Source organism: Octopus sinensis, linkage group LG24, assembly GCF_006345805.1.
Source record: "Octopus sinensis linkage group LG24, ASM634580v1, whole genome shotgun sequence".
Taxonomy (NCBI): domain Eukaryota; kingdom Metazoa; phylum Mollusca; class Cephalopoda; order Octopoda; family Octopodidae; genus Octopus; species Octopus sinensis.
Window position 1 is genome coordinate 12,923,989 of NC_043020.1, and position 23,226 is coordinate 12,947,214.

The window sequence follows — 23,226 nt, forward strand, 5'->3', positions numbered from 1 at the left end:
AAACATAGAGGGGACAAACAAGGACAGACAAAGGGATTAAGTCGATTACATCGACCCCAGAACGTAACTGGTACTTATTTTATCGACTCCGAAAAGATGAAAGGCAAAGTCGACCTCGGCGGAATTTGAACCCAGAACATGTAATGGCAGACGAAATACGGCTATGCATTTCGCCTGGCGTGCTAACGATTCTGCCAGCTCTCAGTAATTATATATAGGAGGATTGCGGTTTCGATTCCCAGACCAGGCGTTGAGTGTGTTTACTGAGCAAAAAGCTCCACAAAGCTCCTGCAGGGGGTGGTGGCGACCCCTGTTGTACTCTTTTGTCCCAACTTTCTCTCACTCTTTCTTCCTGTTTCTTGAGTAACGCTGCAATGGATTGGCATCCTGTCCAGCTGGGGGGAACACATACCCCACAGAAACCGGGAAACCAGGCCCATGATCCTGGCTAGGCTTTAAAAGGGTATCTTCTTTATATATAAAAGTGAAGTTGTGTGTCTGTCTCCTACGATTTAGATTCCTAACTACTCCCACATTTTGCGGTGCAGTTTAACCAAAACCGGGTATCTTATAGTCGTGATTCATATCGAGCCCTTCTGGGTATTAGCGTGCGTCTACGATGAGTCTACAATTTAAAAAAAAATTTACCATCATTTTTTCCATTTTAATGTATTTTTTCGCTATTATATAAGGGAAGTAACTCTCTAAAAATGTCTACGATGAGTCAACGATTTAAAAAAAAATTTACCATCATTTTTTTTTTCCATTTTTAATGCATTTTTTGCTATTTTTTGGCTATAACTCTCTAAAAATGCTTATATAGTTATTTCCCTTACAAACCTGAGCAACGCCGGGCGATACTGCTAGTATAAATATAAAATACCAGGGAAAACTGCTGCAGCAGAGCTAAGATGTGCATGTGTGTGTGTGTGTATATGTATGTATATACATAAACACACACCAAAGGATGTATGTAAGTATGTATAATCTTAAAACAAGTAAGTGTGAGACTAAGTTTAACCAAGGCAAATGATTCAATGTCTTGATGGACATTTTTCAATAATATGGTTTTTGATGCTTGAAAGCCATTGAAATAATGTTATTTTGATATTGTGTGTAACCAACCATCAGAAACAATTATTTTATTATTATTATTATTATTATTATTATTATTATTATTATTATTATTATTATTATTATTATTATTATTATTAAAAAGGTGGCAAGCTGGCAGAAACGTTAGTATGCGTGGCAAAATTCTTAATGATATTTCATCTGTATTTACGTTCTGAGTTCAAATTCCGCCATGGTTGACTGTGCTTTGATTCTTTCGGGGTCAAAAATTAAGCACAAATTGCGTACTGGGTCGATCTAATCAACTGGTCCCCTCCCCTCAAAATTCCTGAGTTCAAGTTCTGCCAAGGTCAACTTTACCTTTCATTCTTTCATGGTCGATAATTTAAGAACCATTTGCATACTGGGTCAATGTAATCGCCTTAATCCCTTTCCTCAAATTTGAGTCCTTCTGCTTCCAGTAGAAAGAATTATTATTATTATTATTATTATTATTATTAGTATTTTTATTAAAAAAGCAGCAAGCTGGCAGAAACATTAGCATGCTAGGCAAAATGCTTAGTTGTATTTTGTGCGTCTTTACATTCTGAGTTCAAGTCAACTTTGCCTTTGATCCTTTTGAGGGGGGTCAATAAATTAAATACCAGTTGCGTACTGGGGTAGATCTAATCGACTGGCCCCCTCCCCCAAAATTTTGGGTCTTGTGCCTAGAGTAGAAAAGAATCGTTAGCATGCCGGGCGAAATGCTTTGCGGTATTTCATCTTCTGTTACATCCTGGGTTCAAGTTCCGCTGAGGACGACTTTTCTTTTCATCCTTTTGGGGGGTCAATGAATTAAGTATCAGATGTGTACTGGGGTTGATGTAATCAACTTAATTCCTTGCCTCAAATTTGAGGCCTTGTGCTTCCAGAAATGTTAGCATGCTGGGCGAAATGCTTAGCGGTATTTCGTCTGCCGTTACATTCTGAGTTCAAATTCCGCCGAGGTCGACTTTGCCTTTCATCCTTTCGGGGTTGATAAATAAGTACCAGTTACGCTCTGGGGTCGATATAATCAACTTAATCCGTTTGTCTGTCCTTGTTTGTCCTCTCTGTGTTTAGCCCCTTGTGGATAGTAAAGAAATAGGTATTTGATCTAGCTTTTTATAATCCAATTACAAGTCCAGCAGAGATCCACTCTGTTGTTTATCCCTTTGGGTTGATAAAATAAACAACCAATCAAGTACTGGAGTTGATGGTACTGACTAACCCTAAAACTCCTCTCTACCTATGTTAGTAATTATTATTATTATTATTGTTGTTGTTGTTGTTGTTGTTGCTGTGGTGATGGTTGTTATTATGAAGGGTACAGGACTGATAAGTGAAGGTGCGTGGCTTAGTGGTTAGGGCATTCGGCTCACGATTGTAAGGTCGTGAGTTCGATTCCCGGCGACGCGTTGTGTCCTTGAGAAAGACACTTTATTTCATGTTGCTCCAGTCCACTCAGCTGGCAAAAATGAGTAGTACCTGTATTTCAAAGGGCTGGCCTTGTCACACTCTGTGTCACGCTGAATCTCCCCGAGAACTACGTTAGGGGTACACGTGTCTATGGATTGCTCAGCCACTTGCACGTTAATTTCACGAGCAGGCTGTTCCGTTGATCATATCAGCGGGGACCCTCATCATCGTAACTGACGGAGTGCTCCTATGTACATATATTCCACAGGATTGATAAAATTTGTAAAATGTTGGCTAAAACGTTGTGAGGCATTTTAGGGTTGATCTAAACCCAGTGAAGCTGATTTCTCATTTCAATTATTAATACAAATTAAAACTAATTAACTCCCATAATTGATTTAATCAACTGTTCCTTCATTCACTGTCAAATGTTCCACTTTGTGCCAATGTCGGAAATCCTCATCATCATCATCATCACCATCATCATCATAATCATCATCACTCCTTTGGTTTCTTCCCTAATCCCCGGACTGAAAATCTGAAAGTTTTGGATAATCCAATTATAACTGAGCTTTCAGACATTTTTCAAAGACTTCTTGCGTTACAGGAATCAAGTCTTCATAAATCACATATAAGAACTTGATTCAGGTTTGTGTAGGAATTAACCCACTTATATAAAGTCCGAGGTGTGTGTGTGTTTGTGTATGTGTGTGTGTGTGTGTGTGTGTGTGTGCATTTGCATGTGTGTACACATGTTTTGCTGCTTAGCTCTAGGTCAGCCTTGGCTCAGCAGATCAATAATCTAATGTCATCTAGCCATAACTAATGTGAGTTTTTTTCTCTGCAGAGATTTCTTGGGCCATGCAACGAAATGTGTTATCTTCACCTTTCTAAGATGATGGGGCATGGTTTTAGGGAGATTTAAACGAGAGAGAAGTCGGTAGGGTATAAAGAAAGACAGGCAGTGTTAGTAAGAAGCGGGAAATGAGTGACAGAGTGATCAGGTTTTCTTGCTCATCATGAATAGGGTCCTACAAGAAACGGCACATGCTCAAAAATGTGGAGTCATGACAGACACTCAAATATTGAAGAAGCTATTACCAATAAATACAGATGGCTTTTAACACAATAACTTTGCACCAGAAATAATATCCAACATCCTTAGGTACTTAGGAAGTAATGAAGGAACCTTTAAACATAGATTGTATAGTCATAGTTTGAAAGACTTTCATCGCAGATCATACTCCCTTACTTAAAACCACCTCTGGTCTACAAATGCTTTTAGTGGATTTTGCTCTTTTGAAAATTAAGACCAGGCTCCCAACAGGCAGTTATTGAGACCACATGCTGCACTGATGCCCTTTATACTTCCTGAAATGTCAAAAATAATACTCAACCTGTTAAATAATTCTGCACCTTCTCCAATATCCACGTACTGCAAGCCAACCTAAATACTGCACATGACTTCTTTCTAGAATGCAAACCACTCATCTCCAAGACAACTCTCTCATTGCCTATCTATTATTGTTTCTGCTGTCCAGGCCCCAAACTTTACACAGCTTCCATTGAATGGTGGTGTCTGTGTGTACATAGATTCCAGTCTCCTTGTCATTCACTTCTCTCACCTGGATACCAGTAACAAAGACCTCCAGTTACTCTGGCTCAGAGTTTCCCTTCCTTTACTAACTCACTCCTTCCTCCACTCTCTGAATTCCTTTATCCCTCAACAACTCTTCAATCGTATTCTACCTGCATCTAAGCCATTTAAGACATCTAACTTCATCCCCTCTCAAGTTATTGCTCTCAGGGACTACAGACATCCTTCACACTGAACCCAGCTTAATAGCACCAATGGTGCAGAAACAGGGTTTCATAATCATCAACTCTCAAAATCAATTAGCTCCATTCATGACCATCAATCCAGACACCCTCCATATCTCTCTCATCTCCAAATATGATTTCTAGCAAACAGTTTCTAAGTTTATCAGCCTACCCAGCACATATTACAGCTACCCATCACATACCCACATAAGAGGCAATGCACACATCCTACCTCCTGGACTCTGACACTTGAAGTCAGCTGATGGTTGCTCCACCAATTCTACAACAAAACCTTCAACAGTAACAAATAAATAATCACTACTAAGATCACAAAAGCATTAACTCCCAATCCTGAACACGAACCCTATACAACTAGAACCCTTAAGGTCACTGCAAACCCTGGGTTGCATTCCCACTGATGATCTCTCAGGACCGACACACGTCGTCAATATCACAAAGACCCCATCACAAAAACTGGTCTTCCTTCTTCAACACCTGAAAATACTCCAGCCTTAAACAAAGCTAAAAGGTAATCCACAATGGATTATTAGTCTCACATTTAGGATATTGTTGCTGCTGCTTCTCCTACCTACAGATCTCTTAGACAGCATCCAATGAAAGGTCACCTATGTGGTATAAAGATACTAATCAACACAGACCAACATTCGGCTTACAAATGCATTCCCTCATCTTTGTCTTTTCTACTACTGTTACATTGGCCTCTGTTTAGCTTTAGTTTTTCCTTCTCGAGCCATGCCTGGCTCTTAAGGGCCGGTTTCCCAGTTTCCTTGGTGTATAGGTTACCCACCTGGATGGGACGCCGGTCCATCGCAGGTGAGCTGCAAGATGCAGGAGGAAAGAGTGAGAGGAAGTTGTGGCGAAATAGTCAGCAGAAGTTCGTCATTACCTTCTGTCGGAGCCACGTGGAGCTTAGGTGTTTCACTCATAAACACACGTCGCCCGGTCTGAGATTTGAACCCACGATCCCTCGACTGCGAGTCCACTGCTCTAATCACTAGACCATGTGCCTCCACTATTGGCCTCTGTTTAGCTCATGCTGTCTTTAATCAAGGATTCCTAACTTATTTCTCTCACCCTTACTGGGATCACTCAGTCCACTGGTTCACCATGACATTGACCCTGTGTAATTCTCTTGTCATGTTTACCTGTAACTGTAAACTTGAATTGTGGTCAAGATGAATATTAAATATACTGATCCCATAGTTCTTGTAGGACCTTTGAAAGCCAAGGACACAACCTTTTCCTCCAGACTATGGAGGGCCAGTAAAGGCCACTAGTAGAGCTGATTCCCCCCAGACCATAGGGGAACAATAAAGGCCATGGGTAGAGCTAGTCTCTCCAGATTATGAACGACTAGTAAAGGCTATGAGTAGAGCTAATTCCTTTAGACTATGGAAGGCCAATAAAGGCAACAAGGAGAGCTAATACCTCCAGACCACAGAATGCCTTTCATCATAAATTAGCTTGATCACAGTGAGGGCGCATGGCTTAGTGGTTAGGGCATTCGGCTCATGATCGTAAGGTTGTGAGTTCGATTCCCGGCGACGCGTTGTGTCCTTGAGCAAGACACTTTATTTCACGTTGCTCCAGTCCACTCAGCTGGCAAAAATGAGTTGTACTTGTCACTCTCTATGTCACGCTGATTATCCCCGAGAACTACGTTAAGGGTACACGTGTCTGTGGAATGCTCAGCCATTTGCACGTTGATTTCACGAGCAAGCTGTTCCGTTGATCGTATCAGCTGGGGCCCTCGTTGTCGTAACCGGCGGAGTCTTTTTTTAAGCTTGATCACAGATGAGCTGGGACTAATTAACGAAGATAGTTAAATCTTCTGGAATGCTCTGTTATTAAAATGAAGGACTTGTACAAGCTCAGATGATGATATCAACAGAAACTCAAGCCACACGTCTGTTGCTAATAAGACAAGCGGGATAATTACAAGGACATCCTTAAATCAATAAATTCCTGTTTTCTTATTTTATAAAGAACTAGCAGTATCACCCGGCGTTGCTCGGATTTGTAAGGGAAATAACTATACAAGCATTTTTAGAGAGTTACTTCCCTTATAGATGCCAATTCGGGCTTTCTTAGCCATTTCTGCTTTGGTGTCTTCAAGCCATGAAGTCGTTGTTCTAAAAGAACGCTGGTCTCCTTGACAACGCTTTACGATGTTCATTTCATTACACTCCCTTCCCCACAGCTTCACGAGGGAGGGAAGAAGTGGGAGAAGCAAACAGGTGCAGGTGTGACCATGGACGCCAACTCCGCCGCCATCGACACACGAAAAATTATGCATTAAAATGGAATAAAAAATGATGTTAAATTATTTTTAAAATCGTAAACTCATCGTAGACGCGCGCTAATACTCAGACGGGCTTGATATGAATCACGACTATAAGATACCCGAATTTGGTTAAACTGCACCACAAAATGTGGGAGTAGTTAGGAATCTAAATCGAAGGGGACAGACACTCACACAACTACAGTTTTATATATATAGATTTCTATGCTTTGATTTTCATATAAGAAATTATTATTAAGGCAGCAATTTGGTAGAATGATAGCATGCCAGAGAAAATGCTTAGCGGCAATTTTCTGGCTCTTTGATTTCTGAGTTCAAATGTCATTGAAGTCAATTTTGCCTTTTTGAGATTGATAAGAATTAGTACCAGTTGAGTACTGGGGTTGCTGTAATCGATTTCCCCACCCCTCAAAATTGCTGACCTTGTGCCAAGATAAGGATTATTGTTATTAATATTATTATCATTATCGTTATTATTATTATTATTATTATTATTATTATTATTATTATTGACTTCATGTGCCAAAAAGCGAGAGAGTGGGGTGAGGGCAGAGTTCCTTAGTTACAAGCAAAGATTTTTGATATTATCAGAGTTCCTGTATAACAAATAAAAAAAAATCCTCCTCTTTTTCCTCCTCCTCCTTCTCATCATCATCATCATCATCACCATTATATCATCATTACCATCAACACCATTATCACAATCATCACCAACGTCAATATTGCCATCATAACACCACTACTTCAAAAACCAATTAAGAAGAGTTACTTGTTTCCTAACATCAATAAATCATTAATTAATTAATCACAGCCAAGTTGATATTAATTAAGATAATTATTAACAGAATTTACTAATAAATTATTTCATCACAGAATTATGTTTAAACAACTATTTTAATTTATGGTCTATCTCAAAATTTCTGTAGTTACATTAAATTTATCTTCCCATCTCTAATTCAAAATTTAATCTTCTAAATTTTGGGGTTAAAAAAAACCCATTTTAGAACTAAAAAAAATAGTTTTTTTAATAGTTAAATTTCACCAAAAGTGGAGGTAAATAAGTTGTACTCAAATTTTATTTAATGTTTATTACCCACCTCTTGTCTTTTAACAAAAATGATAAATGGTTTATTCCTAAATAATTTACAGTTGATTAGTTAGAACTGTAGTTATAGTTATATAAGATATATACCTGCTGTTATAGTTATATTTAGTTAGATCTATAACTGATTTTTAACTTTATTTTATTTATTTACTTATAAATAAATAGGTATAGGGTTGGCTGTGTGGTAAGAAGTTTGCTTTCCAGCCATGTGGGCTTGGGTTCAGTCCCACCAAGCTGCTTCTTGGCCAAGTGCTTTCCACTATAATCCCAAGTCAAGTGAAGGCTTGTCAGTGGATTTGGTAAATGGAAACTGAAAGAAGCCCATTGTGTGTGTCTGAGTTTGTGTGTGTGTGTGTGTGAGAAAGAGAGAGTTTTTATGTTCGTTCCCCACCATGGCTTGACAACTATGTTGGTTTGTTTACGTCCTTATAACTTGGCAGCTCAGCTAAAAGAGGCCAATAGAATAAGCACCAGGTTTAAAAATAAGTACTGGGGGTCAATTGGACTAAACCTTTTACAGCAGTGCCCCAGCTTGGCCACAGTTCAAAGACTGAAGCAAGTAATGGGTAACAGATGTACCAATGTAAAGAGCTTATAGGAGGCATTGGTTTTAAAAGAGACAATGTAGCCAAAATCTTTGCAGAGAAAATAATGAGAGAAGAAATGGATAAAACCTGCCATAGAAAGTCAATAAAATACAAGTGAACAGTGATTTTTTCTTTTCCATAACAACACTGTTTTCTGGAGAGCGTTCAGTGAATTAAAAATGTTAATGCTCACTTAACTGTTGTTTTAAAAGCAGATGGTGTCTCTGAATTAGTTAACTATATTAGTCTTACAACTTACACATTTACTTTGTGATTTTTTAATAAGTGCAATGGTTATATATTGTGGCTGAGGTTAGAATAAGGTTGAAATATGTCCAGAGTTGTGTCCCATACTTAGAAAACATCAAGTAAATAATATTAGTTATGGATTGATATTATTCTTTTCCCCACCAGATAATTATTTTAACTTAATTTTCTTAATTAATAATCATTTCTAACTAACTTCATTCACTACATAATTATTTCTCATTAAATACGATAATAATTTGTTAAAAAATTGTTAAGTTCCTGATTGATTGAAATGTTTAGCAAAATGCAAAACATATTCTGAATCTTAAATTCATAGCAGATACATGAAAATTGATTTAACCCTTTCATTACCAGCCTGGCTGAAACCAGCTCTGGCTCTTTAGTATAAATGTCTTGTTTTCATAAGTTTTGAATTCAAATCTTCCACTAAAATCTTAGTTACAATTTATGTTCCTAACACTAGCTTAATGATAACTAAGTTAATTTACTAAATTCTTTGTTATATTTAAAATAACAGGAAGAAACACAGAGCATCTCAAAATAAATACAGTAACAAAAGTGTTAAGTACAGCCCTAAGGAAATCCAGCACAAAATTGTGTAAAATTAATTTAATGTTTACAAAACTAAATTTTTTTTGAATATTAACAAACATTCTCTGCTATTATTTCCTAAACTGCTAATTTAGGTCATTTGAAAATTTTCTTAAATCAAAAAGACAATAAGATATTAACAAATTTGGTGAAGATTTCTCTGTTATCACAACTGCAAGATGACATAAATAAATGAGAAGGCTTCCCTACTGGGCGATACTGCTAGTAAATAAATACAATTAACTTATGTAAAAATATCCTCACAATTACTTTGAATATTTAAAACTAATTACTTGATAATTTATTAACCCCTTACCCAACAATTATTTTGAAAATAAATGTATTTTTTCAGACATATTTTTTAATTGTTTTATTTTACTATGTTTTGAATGGTGATTTCGAGGTATATTTCAAACCTTATTTATTATGAATTTTAATTCAATAATATTGATTTTAAATTACCGCTTTGGGCAGAAACGAGTTAACCCATTTTTAGACGAAGGAACTCGTTTGCTGTCGATTTTGGTGAGTCTATCTTTTGACGAGTTAACTCGCCAGAGATAGAAAAAAACGATTTCGGTCAAAACGCATATATTCGTTTCTGCCAGGTAAGGGGTTAAGACTCAAACTATGTTTTAAGGTAAGCAATATGAAATGTACTGATATAAAAAAGAAGAAATATGAAAATAAAAATGAGAGTATTTGGTTGAAATTGAACTTGCATATTTCTGTTTGTTGATGCTTTGCTCTAATAATCCCAACCTCTTTATCCATGTGCCCATAATAGGAATAATGCGTATCTCACATTAAACATCTTTCTTCCAACACATAACTAAATGGTGTAATTGTTTTGAATGGAAGGAAGTGCAAGTGAAGTTTGCGTGTCGGTTGAGCGTTTTGGAATTTCTCTGTAGCGACAAAAAAACCCCCCAAAAAACCCTAACTGTGGAACCCTGTCCCCTTATTTCAACTAAAAGTGGAGATGCTACTTCTAATGCACTTGAGGTGGGGGGGGGGGCAATTTAAAGGAATCTATTTGGGGTTGATTTTACTGTTTATAGGTTTCACAAGGAAGTAAAAGCTTACAAATATTTAGTCCTGGACTTAGCAGCGATGTTACATGTCTACATTATTTTAAACAAACTGAAACGTGCTAATAAAAAAAAAAAAGAAAAAAAAACAAACAACACAAAAGATATCACATAAGGGAGAATATAAATAATGTGATAAACTAGCTTGCAATTTAAATCTACATATCTTTGTTCCCATCCCAACCTCATTATTATTATTATTATTATTATTATTATTAGTATTATTTAGGGTTACTCAAAATTTATTCCCTGAAAGTATTCAGTTTTTTTAAAAAAAATAATGATTTCATAGTTTTAAGACCACCAACAAAAAGTTTTTTTTTTTTACTATTTTCATTTTTTTTTGTTTTTGTTTTCTAATTAGCACTAATTGAAACATAATAAGCAACACTGCTTGGCTAAAACATCGAAATAGGAGTTTGGTTGAAATAAAAAAATTAAACAGAACGAAACAGAAAAAAAAATAGGCAATCAAAAAAAAAAAAACAACATTCCATGGAAATATCAATTCTTAGAGGAAGATAACACAAATGTAGATTATATATACACACTCACACACACACACACAGACTCTCTCTCTCTCTCTCTCTCTTTCTTTCTCTCTCTCTAAAACACTCAAAGAAGTTTAGCTAAAAAATTATAGCAAAAATAAGAAAGTAAAGAAAAAAAGAAATGTAAAAGCAATATAAATATATATATAAGCATGTATACATGTGTGTGTGTGTATAAATATGTGTGCAAATATGCTTGTAGATATATACATACATACATACATGCATACATATATATATATATATATATATATATATATACACACATATATATATATATATATACACATATATATATATATACACACACACACACACATATATATATATGTATGTATGTATGTATTACACATTAAACATACAAACATATGTATATATGTATATACATATAGATATATTACGAATACACACAGACACACATACATATATGCAAACTTACACACATGTATATTACATATATATAATATATTATATATGTGTATATATATATATGTAAGATATATATCTATATTATGAATATACAAACATATATATATGTAGAAAGATGATTATGATGTAAATATATATATATATATATAATATATATATATAATACACACACAATATATGTATATATATATATATATGCATGTGTGAGTCTATATATGTATATATATATATATGTGTGTGTGTGTGTATGTATATATATATATATGTGTGTGTGTATATATGTGTATGCATTTACATGTATGAATACGTATATGTATATATGCGTGTGAGTAACTATACATGTCTGTGTATATTTATCTATATATAGGTATATATATATATAATTATATGTATACATGTATATGTGTGTATATGTATGTACATACATACATGCATACATACATACATACATACACTCACACACACACATATATATTTTTATATATATATATATATATCCACACACACACACATACACATATCTATCTGAAATCTATAAATATTTATTTTTGTGGGTTTTTTTTTATTGTTTTGCTTACTTGTAGTGTTTTTGTTCAGCATTGATTCTTCAAAAAGTCTTTGGTAGAAAAGTTCCAGTTGTTCCAGGATAAATGATGAAGTTGGTCGGTCTTCTGGTGCATAGCTCCAACAGTTCAGTTTTAATTGGTATCTAGTATTAGAAATGATTAGAACACACTTACATGGCATCAGTACACAAAATGGTATTGCTACTGAATTCTTCAACCACCCTTTAACTGTAAAATTAAATTTCATGTTGTGACATATATTTGCCATTTAAATATGGCTAACCCCTAAGGGTTGATGCTACTGTAGTTTGTAGCCCCAAGAGGACACCTCCTCCAGCTGGCTATAGACACACATCCTGTGCCCTATTAGTATTTGCAAAGGGAAGCCATCCTTCCCGTCAATGGCTTCCCTTTGCAAATACTGATAGGGCACAGAAAGTGTGTCTAAAGCCAGCTGGAGGAGGTGTCCTCCTGGGGCTACAAACTACAGTAGCATCCACCCTTAGGGGTTAGCCATAATTAAATGGCAAATATACATCACGGTGTGTTGCAGCTACTGTTTATAACTCTCTCTAAGATTTATTATTGCTAAATTTCATGGTTCTTCTAGAAATGATGTTAAAAATCTATCAGAAAATGGAATTGGAGTTTTCTGGTAGTCACATTGCCTCAATAAACATGATATGACTAAATATTAAAAAAAAAGTTTCAAACATGACATTCCTTGACCAAAGATTGGTATAAAAAAACAAAAAACATAATGAACACTGGTTAACAGTGCTTCCAGTTAGTGAACACTGGTTATCAACAGTTTATAACTGGTGAACAGCAGTTAACGATAGTTCACGCTAATCCCAGTTTTGATATGTTAACGACAGTTAACAATAATTTTGTGTTCAGTGAACACTAGTTAACAGTAGTTTTTGAGCAGTAAACACCAGTTAACAGTAGTTCTAATAAGTTTACTCTAATCCCAGTCTTGATATGTTAACGACAGTTAACAATAATTTTATGTTCAGTGAACACTAGTTAACAGTAGTTTTTGAGCAGTAAACACCAGTTAACAGTAGTTCTAATAAGTTTACTCTAATCCCAGTCTTGATATGTTAACAACAGTTAACAATAATTTTATGTTCAGTGAACACTGAGCAGTAAACACCAGTTAACAGTAGTTCTAATAAGTTTACTCTAATCCCAGTCTTGATATGTTAACGACAGTTAACAATAATTTTATGTTCAGTGAACACTAGTTAACAGTAGTTTTTGAGCAGTAAACACCAGTTAACAGTAGTTCTAATAAGTTTACTCTAATCCCAGTCTTGATATGTTAACAACAGTTAACAATAATTTTATGTTCAGTGAACACTGAGCAGTAAACACCAGTTAACAGTAGTTCTAATAAGTTTACTCTAATCCCAGTCTTGATATGTTAACGAAAGTTAACAATAATTTTATGTTCAGTGAACACTAGTTAACAGTAGTTTTTGAGCAGTAAACACCAGTTAACAGTAGTTCTAATAAGTTTACTTTAATCCCAGTCTTGATATGTTAACAACAGTTAACAATAATTCTATTGTTGTTATAAATTATCATTTCAAGATTTATAAGAAACAAACAATATTAATTCTGAAGAAATAATAAGGAAGGAAAAAATAATGGAAAAAGCAAGTGAAAAATTGCTCTTCTTACAAATATTCCGGGCAGTTATCTGGCCGATCCAATCTGCCTCCTGATCGGACATACTGTAAAACTTCTAAATTTGTTCGAGCTGGATAAGGTTGTTGACCATATGTGATGACCTCCCACATTAAAACACCAAACGACCTGTGTTTAATAGACATACAAAGATATACCTGTAGAGTGGGAATTAAATCATAGGTGAAAAAAATTAAACAGCCATTTCATACCTTTACATTTTCACAGGTAACAAATTAACAACAAACTTATTAAGAGACTCATTATTAGATTTGTTAATAAACTTGTTAACAGATTGATTAAAGAGTTGGATTATGTACCATGTGGTATTTATTCCAGCTTTCTGTCTTCTGTGTCCAAGTCCTAAGAAGGTTGATTTTTTGCCTTTCATTCTTTAGGAGCTCATAAATATAGGCACAGGAGTGGCTGTGTGGTAAGTAGTTTGCTTACCAACCACATGGTTCTGGGTTCAGTCCCACTACATGGCACTTTGGGCAAGTGTCTTCTACCATAGACTCGGGCCTACCAAAGCCTTGTGAGTGAATTTGGTAGGCAGAAACTGAAAGAAGCCTGTCGTATATATTCATATATATATACATACATATATATATATATATATATATACAAATTGAGATAGGGGTTGTAAATGCAACCCGCTATGGGATAACGTATATCCAATATATTGCTAGTGAAGTACCCAACAAAGTTAATACATAAATGTTAATGATTGCGATGCAATCAATTCATTTACTGTATTATATGGGCAAAGGTAAAATGATTTACCACAAATTACTAATACAAGATAAGAAAATGGAGAAATACATCTAAATCAAATATCAATTACCAGATAATACTCAATCACATACTTTATTAAACCACCACATAAGAGACTGTAGGGTTAAATGTAAAAAGCAGAACAAATCAGTGTACATAAAGGAATGTACATAAAAAAATGTACATAAAAGAGTAATGTTGTATAATAATTAGAATATATATAAAAAAGAATATAAATACAAGTATTTATCTCATTCGATACCCTGACCCCAACGTTTGTTTTGTTCCCTCCTTTTCTCAACCTTATAGTGAATAAAGAAATACTCTCTCTCTCTCAAAATATTCCCTAGTATCTTTAGAAATAAACATGAAACAATATTTAAGTAAAGCAAAGGTCGTTACCACCTCGATGTAGTGTTGCTGCATAGAACAATGTTTCCACATTTTTTAACCCCAGGAGGACACCTCCAGCTGGTTAACAACACAATATCAGTGTCCAATATATTGAAAACAAGGGAGGGAACAACTCCCATCTATCAGCACCAAGACCAGTAGACCAGCTGGTTTCAGGGCCTCACCCTTCCTCAGTACTGGTACATCTGTCTGCTAGAAATGGCAGCCGTTTATCACAATTTGCAAAGCTTCTATTGCTCAAACTTGCCGTTTTAGAGGACAAATACAAAAATTAGTCTTTTTGACCAACTACTTACCATATATCTGACTGTGTAGTAAAAACTCCATCTACCAATGATTCTGGGGACATCCATCGAACAGGTAGCAAGCCTTCTCCTTCTTTACGATAGTAGTCATTTTTGTATATATCTCTAGCGAGACCAAAGTCTCCTATTTTCACCACCATGTCCCTGGGGTTCTTTGATGACACTAAGCAGTTACGAGCAGCTAAGTCTCTATGTACAAAATGCATTTCTTCTAAATATTTACAGCCCCGGGAAACATGCACACATATTTTCATTAGATCCAATAATGTTAAAGACACTTGGCTTGTCTGTTAAAAAAGAAAAAGGAAAAGTGTTATTTAGAATTGTGTGAAGAAGAAGAAGGAGGAGGAGGAGGAGGAGGAGGAGGAGGAGAAGAAGAAGATAGAAGAAGAAGAAGAAAAAGAAGAAGGAGAATATAGAAGAAGATGGAGAAGATAGAGGAGGAGGAGGAGGAGGAGTAGGTGGAAGAAGAAGAAAAAAAGAAGAAGGAGAATATAGAAGAAGATGGAGAAGATAGAGGAGGAGGAGGTGGAGGAGTAGGAGGAAGAAGAAGAGGAGGTGGAGGAGGAAGAAGAAGAAGAAGAGGAGGTGGAGGAGGGAAAGCGGAGGTGGAGGGGGGAGGAGAAGAAGAAGAAGAAGAAGAAGAAGAAGAAGAAGAAGAAGAAGAAGAGTGAAGCTGATGAAGCAGATAAGATGTCAAGACATATATGGGTTAGGAGTTGGAATTCAACAGTAGGGATTTTGGTGAGGTTCTAGAAAATCGCTAGGCTCCATATTGCTGAGGTTTATTTTGCTCTCAAAAACAAATACCGGACATTCTGCAAAATTCTTGTTTCAAAGAGAAGTCAACAGAGGAGATCACCTATTTTATACCAACTTGTGGTCGTGAAGGCGCATGGCTCAGGGGTTAGAGTGTTGAGCTTATGATCGTGAGGTTGTGAGCTCGAATCCCGGACCGGGCTGCGTGTTGTGTTCTTGAGCAAGGCACTTTATTTCACGTTGCTCCAGTTCACTCAGCTGTAGAAATGAGTTGCGACGTCACTGGTGCCAAGCTGTATCGACCTTTGTCTTTCCCTTGGATAACACTGGTGGCGTGGAGAGGGGGCTGGTATGCATGGGCGACTGCTGGTCTTCCATAAACAACCTTGCCCGGACTTGTGTCTAGGAGGGTAACTTTCTAGGTGCAATCCCATGGTCATTCATGACCGAAGGGGGTCTTTACCCTGTGGTCGTGTAAGGTCAAGTAAGTAACTAGAGTTATCCCACATGGATTAAGAGTAACTATTTACTTATCTTCAATGACAGGAAGAGTGAGTTATTATATGTTAGTATCTTAATCATAAATAGCAGATATATAAATACTTGTTTTGAAAAACTGGATAAAAAGAGAAAGAATCATGAGCAGAACCTCTCCAAATGATGTGGCAAGCCTTGGTGGCCTGTTAATGAAGAGGCAGGTAATGATTCTTAGATCAATCATGACTGGATTAGAAATTGGAATTTTAAAGACCAAAAAAGGAAACCATATAAAAGACATAATTATTACTTTCTTTCTTCTTACTCATTACAAAGATCTTCAGATTAACCCCTTGACACCGGTTTTACCCGAAGCATGAGAGACACTGCTCCATTCTTTTTTTTTTTATCTAATGAGGCCACACAAACTGCCGGAACAAGCTGGAACAAACTGCCGGCATCAGTTGTTAGTTGTCGGAGCACTGCATCCTTCAAAACTTCCATGCTTCCTGAGATTCGTCAACACTACACCTGATATTCTCCCCTCCATACACACACAGGCATGTATCTGACTCATACATTGTTCGCTTTCCAGACAGTTTTACATTACTGCATGTACTTTATATGCACTTTCTGACAAGTTGTGGTGCACCTGAGCACTGTATACAATAATTTCATTATTATTATTATTTATTAAACACACAAGTGCCAATGAGCTCGCGTCTATTTACGTTCACCGTTACAATAACATAGCGTCGTACATTTACGTCTACCAGTTTCTGAAAACGAACTATGTGAAGCTATTTATCATAATATGATATGCACGAGTTATTCTGCTCAAGTTCAGAAAAATAGCCTTCATGTGGTACAACTCAAAACATGGTATTCATGTAAAGTATCGGCATGTCATTGGTCTACTGCTAGTCTCATGACTTGAACGTAACCTAAAATAGCTAAGATAATGCATGGGACGGCAACTGTGCACTCCTCAAGAGATAAAGTACACGATAGTGAACGTAAACATATGTCAGCCGCTAAAAAGTCCGTGATGGATGTAGGGTAGCTCTACATCATATATTTATGTTAACCACGGGTAGGCAAGCAAAAATGTGATCGCATATTTGTGTCAACTGTTGTCAAGGGGTTAAGCAGGGGACAAAACTAAAATAGTATAAGATTAGAATTTCGCTACAGTGGCCGTTCGCCAGCCTCGTCTGGCACCTGTGTCGGTGGCACATAAAATCACCCACTACACTCTCGGAGTGGTTGGCGTTAGGAAGGGCATCCAGCTGTAGAAACACTGCCAGATCTGACTGGCCTGGTGCAGCCTTCGGGCTCCCCAGACCCCAGTTGAACCGTCCAACCCATGCTAGCATGGAAAGCGGACATTAAACGATGATGATGATGATGATGATGGTGGTAGGGAAACACCAGTCTTTTACATATTCTTTAAGTATATTCTGAGGCTGAACCGGTCAAAATTAAGTTGATGACTCGGAACAAAGAATTCAAAGACAATTACTAAGAATTTTTACAAAGTATTGAAGGCCAATCTCAAGAAGCTGAACCTTAGGATGAACTATTGAAGGCCGATCTCAAAACTTGAACCTTATGAAGGAGATGACAGAGGACTAAGATATGTGGTACATTGCTGTACTTGTGAAGTCCTGTCCACCACAACAGAACTGAAATTCTAAAACCAAGGTGCCACATAAAAACCATTGGTGATGGTGCCATGTAAAAAGCACCAAGTGCACTTTATAAAGTGGTTGGCATTATGAAGGGCATCCCGCCATAGAAATCAAGCTAAAACAGACTATGGAACCTGATGTGGCTCTTGGCCTTGCTAGCTCCTGTCAAGTCCTCCAACCCATACCAGAATGGAAAACAGATGTTAAACTTTGATGATGACTAATCCAAAGACCAGAATCTGGGTGGTGTGACAAAACCAATAACAAAATACAATACCAACAAAGTTATGAGAACACAGAATGAACAATTAAAGAAAAAAAGAATGAAAATAGATGCCAATTACTTACCGATGTTGGACGGTAGTTCCTCAAATAAAGAAGTAAATCTCCGCCTTCCATCAGTTCCAATACAATAAATTGAGGATTACCATCGAAACAGACGCCTAGTAATCTTAGAATATGTTCGTGTTTAAAATTGCTCATGAGCAAAGCTTCTTTTAAGAATTCCTCCTTTTCGTGTTCTGAGGCACATTTTCTCAGTGTCTGAAATAAAACAGCAACAACAACAACAAATAATGAAATGTTGCTACAAAGAAGTTAAGAATATGAATTTGGTAAACCATAATGATTATAACAAATTATTTATTACGAAAGGCATCAGGCTGTAGAGACCCTGTCAAAACAGACAAATGGAGCCTGGTGCAGCCCCTGGCCTTACCAGCTCCGGTCAAACCACCCAAGCCATGCCAGTATGGAAAATGAATATTAAATGATGATGATGATGATGATGATGATAGTAAAATATTTTTAAAAATCGAGAAATATCAGGATCTAACCAGAGACAAAAGGAAAAGGCGTAGGAGTAGCTGTGTGGTAAGTAGCTTGCTTACGAACCACATGGCTCCGGGTTCAGTCCCACTGCGTGACAGCTTGGGCAAGTGTCTTCTGCTATAGCCTCGGGCCAGCCAAAGCCTTGTGAGTGGATTTGGTAGACAGAAACTGAAAGAAGCTTGTCGTATATATGTATATATATATATATGCAATAAAGGGTGGAATATAATTAATTTAATAAAATTAATCAATTTCACCTAGTAGATTTATCGGTATGGAAAAGACCATATTTGGTAAGGGTTATAATAATTATAATTAAGGGTTAAATGCAACAAGTTGCTCAAAACCACATTCTGAAAATATTAGAAATAGCAGCCAAAATTGGTCACTATTTCCTCTACTAGTAAAAAGTCTCCACAAACAAACAGAATTTGTAAGCTGTATACGGCAAAAAAGGCAGAAAAGGCTGGGTTTTCGTTATTTTCTGCCTTTTTTGCCATATACAGCTTACAAATTCTGTATATATATATATATATATATATATATATATATATGGGCCACTGAAAAGATTTGGCTTCAGATGTATGTATTGGTATGTATTCCAAGAAACAGCTAGGTTTCTTTTTCTAACATTTTACATAATTCAATCTAAATAAGTGAATGTGTGAAAAATAAAATAGGAATTTTGAAAGAAGTTTCTATAGAACTAGTTCTTAAACATTGAATGACTATGGGGGGGGGGCACCAGAATAAAATAGTAATCAAAGGGGTCCATAGATTAAAAAAAAAAACTGGTTGAGAACCTCTGCACTGTAGTGTAGCTCAACCTGCTAGAAAAAGCAGTCAAATCTCCATTACTTTGTGCTCCATCGCTGTCTTAAATGAAGAACACGTTAGATAATGTTGTCCTACAAGCTATTAAATGGAGGCGCAATGGCCCAGTGGTTAGGGCAGCGGACTCACGGTCATAGGATCGCAGTTTCGATTCCCAGACCAGGCGTTGTGAGTGTTTATTGAGCGAAAACACCTAAAGCTCCACGAGGCTCCGGCAGGGGATGGTGGTGATCCCTGCTGTACTCTTTCACCACAACTTTCTCTCACTCTTACTTCCTGTTTCTGTTGTACCTGTATTTTAAAGGGCCGGCCTTGTCACTCTCTGTGTCACGCTGAATATCCCCGAGAACTACGTTAAGGGTACACGTGTCTGTGGAGTGCTCAGCCACTTACACGTTAATTTCACGAGCAGGCTGTTCCGTTGATTCGGATCAACCGGTACCCTCATCGTCGTAACCGACGGAGTGCTTCCTTCCACAAGCTATTAAAGAAAGTTGAGATGGTCACAGTTGGAACGCTTTTGATCAAATGCCTACTGGGCTGGGATTGACTTGGGGCTAGACACCAACAACAACAATAGCAACAACAAAAGCATTACCTTGACAGCCACACGTGTTTCTCCATTTGCAACACAGCTTTTGCAAACGCCTTCAAAAACTTCGCCAAAAGCACCGCTTCCCAAGAACTTCTTTCTGATTAGTTGGTCATGTCGGAAATGAGGTAATGCAATGAGGTCAGCATCAGTTGGCACCATACTGCAAAAATCACAAAATAGAAAACAATTTTGAAGAAGCAAATAACCAAAAAAATAAGACAAAGTGAGTTTTACCATTCTTCATAATAAGTCTCTTTTACTTGCTCTTTTACTCTTTTACTTTGGCCATGCTGGAGCACTGCCTTTAGTCGAGCAAATCAACCCCAGGACCTATTCTTTGTAAGCCTAGCACTTATTCTAACAGTCTCTTTTGCCGATCCGCTAAGTTTATGGGAGAACAAGAGAATGGGAGAACAAGAGAATGGGAGAACAAGAGAATGGGAGAACAAGAGAATGGGAGAACAAGAGTGAGATACATAGAGAAAGAGAGAAACAGACAGAGTGAAAAGGAGAGGGAGAGAGTAAAATAGATACACAGCATGGAGAGAAAGCTAGACAGAGGGATAGATAGATAGATAGAAATATATATATTTATATACAGGAGTGGCTGTGTGGTAAGTAGCTTGCTTACCAACCACATGGTTCCGGGTTCAGTCCCATTGTGTGGCACCTTGGGCAAATGTCTTCTATAGCCTTGGGCTGACCAAAGCCTTGTGAGTGGATTTGGTAGACGGAAACTGAAAGAAGCCCGTCGTATATATGTATATATGTATGTGTGTGTATATGTTTGTGTGTCTGTGTTTGTCACCATAGCATTGCTTGACAACCGATGCTGGTGTGTTTACATCCCCGTAACTTAGCGGTTCGGCAAAAAAGAGACCGATAAAATAAGTACTAGGCTTACAAAGAATAAGTCCCGGGGTCGATTTGATCGACTAAAGTCAGTGCTCTAGCATGGCCACAGTCAAATGACTGAAACAAGTAAAAGAGTAAAGAGAGAGAGAGAGATAATCATCATCATCATCATCGTTTAGCGTCCACTTTCCATGCTAGCATGGGTTGGACGGTTCAACTGGGGTCTGTGAAGCCAGAAGGCTGCACCAGGCCCAGTCTGATCTGGCAAAGTTTCTACGGCTGGATGCCCTTCCTAATGCCAACCACTCTGTGAGTGTAGTGGGTGCTTTTTACGTGCCACCGGCACAGGTGCCAGACGAGGCTGGCAAACGGCCACAATCAGATGGTGCTTTTTACATGCCACCGGCATGGATATATATATATATATATATATATATATATATATATAATATTATTAGAGACAAAACCACTATTTTGCAAAACAAACAAGGAAAGACTTAATCAATACATAAAATTTTAATAAAAAGTAAAAAAACCGCCACTACAATTGTTTCATGTCTTGATCGACAATCTTCAGGTGGATTTCCGATTTTCAAGTCAGTTTCAAATTAATTTGAAACTGACTTGAAAATCGGAAATCCACCTGAAGATTTTTTTACTTTTTATTAAAATTTTATGTATTGATTAAGTCTTTCCTTGTTTGTTTTGCAAAATAGTGGTTTTGTCTCTAATTAATATTATATAATATTTTACTATAAAATTGGATTTAATCCTAAATCTGATTTTTTTTCCCTGTAAATTTGGATTTATTCCCTAATATTTATTATTATATATATATATATATATATATATATATATATAGAGAGAGAGAGAGAGAGAGAGAGCTGGGGAGAGAGAAAGAAAAAAGAGAGTGTGTGTACATACCCAACTGAATAAAGGGTGTTGTTCTGTTGGACTGCTATATGCGGTAAATCTTGCAAAGTAGCGAGTTCCACATCAGGATTGTGACCATCATTGACATGAGTGATTCGCTTTTTTTCTGTTTGTTTTTTCTTGAACACTGCAATAATTAATAATGGATTAGTTTCATCAGCACTTGTATTTCTTAAAATACTTGATTACATTTTAATGTGTTTCAATACACACACACACACCCACACTCACACATACACATGCACACATACATTATTGTATATTTTTCTTCTCCCATTCACAAAGACTCAATGCTACTTCATTTTCAAAATATGTCTGGAATGTAAAGGATTGGAAATCGAAATAAATTACTCAGAAGACATTTTCCATTACATACAGGTGAGGAAAAGCATTTTTTGAAGAACACTTAACATAGTTTAACTTCCAATATCACCTTCACAGATTTATTACAAACTTTTTCATACATTTTTAAAGAACTTTTGTTGCACATATATGAGTGTGGATATGTGTGTATGTAAGTGCAAGTACATGCATGCATGTATGAGTGTACGTGTGGCTGAATGCAATGGATGGATGGAAGCACTCCGTTGGTTACGACGACGAGGGTTCCGGTTGATCCGAATCAACGGAACAGCCTGCTAGTGAAATTAACGTGTAAGTGGCTGAGCACTCCACAGACACGTGTACCCTTAACGTAGTTCTCGGGGATATTCAGCGTGACACAGAGAGTGACAAGGCCGGCCCTTTGAAATACAGGTACAACAGAAACAGGAAGTAAGAGTGAGAGAAAGTTGTGGTGAAAGAGTACAGCAGGGATCACCACCATCCCCTGCTGGAGCCTCGTGGAGCTTTAGGTGTTTTCGCTCAATAAACACTCACAACGCCCGGTCTGGGAATCGAAACCGTGATCCTATGACCACGAGTCCGCTGCCCTAACCACTGGGCCATTGTGCCTCCACTGGCTGAATGCAATAATGTCTTAATAAAAAAGTGCATATATCTCCATCTTTATTACAGCCTCTTGTGGCTCTATCAATCACAAACATCAGACAAAATGCTGTTTGGAAATTACTATTTTTAAATCTCACAACGTGAGATCTTCGGCATCAGTACTTTGTAGTAAAGATTGTTTGCCAACATAACATGGCAGTCCTGGTTTAGGACTTCTAGCCAAACAATGTAGATAAATAGGCAAAACATTTGACAAAGAAATCTGAA

General features: G+C 36.9%; 1 protein-coding gene across 6 annotated transcripts in view; it reads right to left on the reverse strand.

Annotated features, from left to right (window-relative positions):
* Positions 1-23,226, reverse strand: part of LOC115224085 (proto-oncogene tyrosine-protein kinase ROS-like) — a 193,442-nt gene that overhangs the window by 61,949 nt on the left and 108,267 nt on the right. For all 6 annotated transcript variants that reach the window (XR_005003674.1, XR_005003673.1, XM_036512873.1 and 3 more), the window contains 6 exons: positions 22,000-22,135; positions 20,224-20,380; positions 18,309-18,503; positions 15,025-15,320; positions 13,535-13,669; positions 11,858-11,988 (listed from right to left, as the gene is read on the reverse strand). Coding sequence is in view for 4 of the 6 variants with exons in the window: in XM_036512873.1 (XP_036368766.1) it covers positions 11,858-11,988; positions 13,535-13,669; positions 15,025-15,320; positions 18,309-18,503; positions 20,224-20,380; positions 22,000-22,135 (1,050 nt within the window). In the remaining 2 variants the exon portion in view is untranslated. The remainder of the gene's footprint in view (positions 1-11,857; positions 11,989-13,534; positions 13,670-15,024; positions 15,321-18,308; positions 18,504-20,223; positions 20,381-21,999; positions 22,136-23,226) is intronic.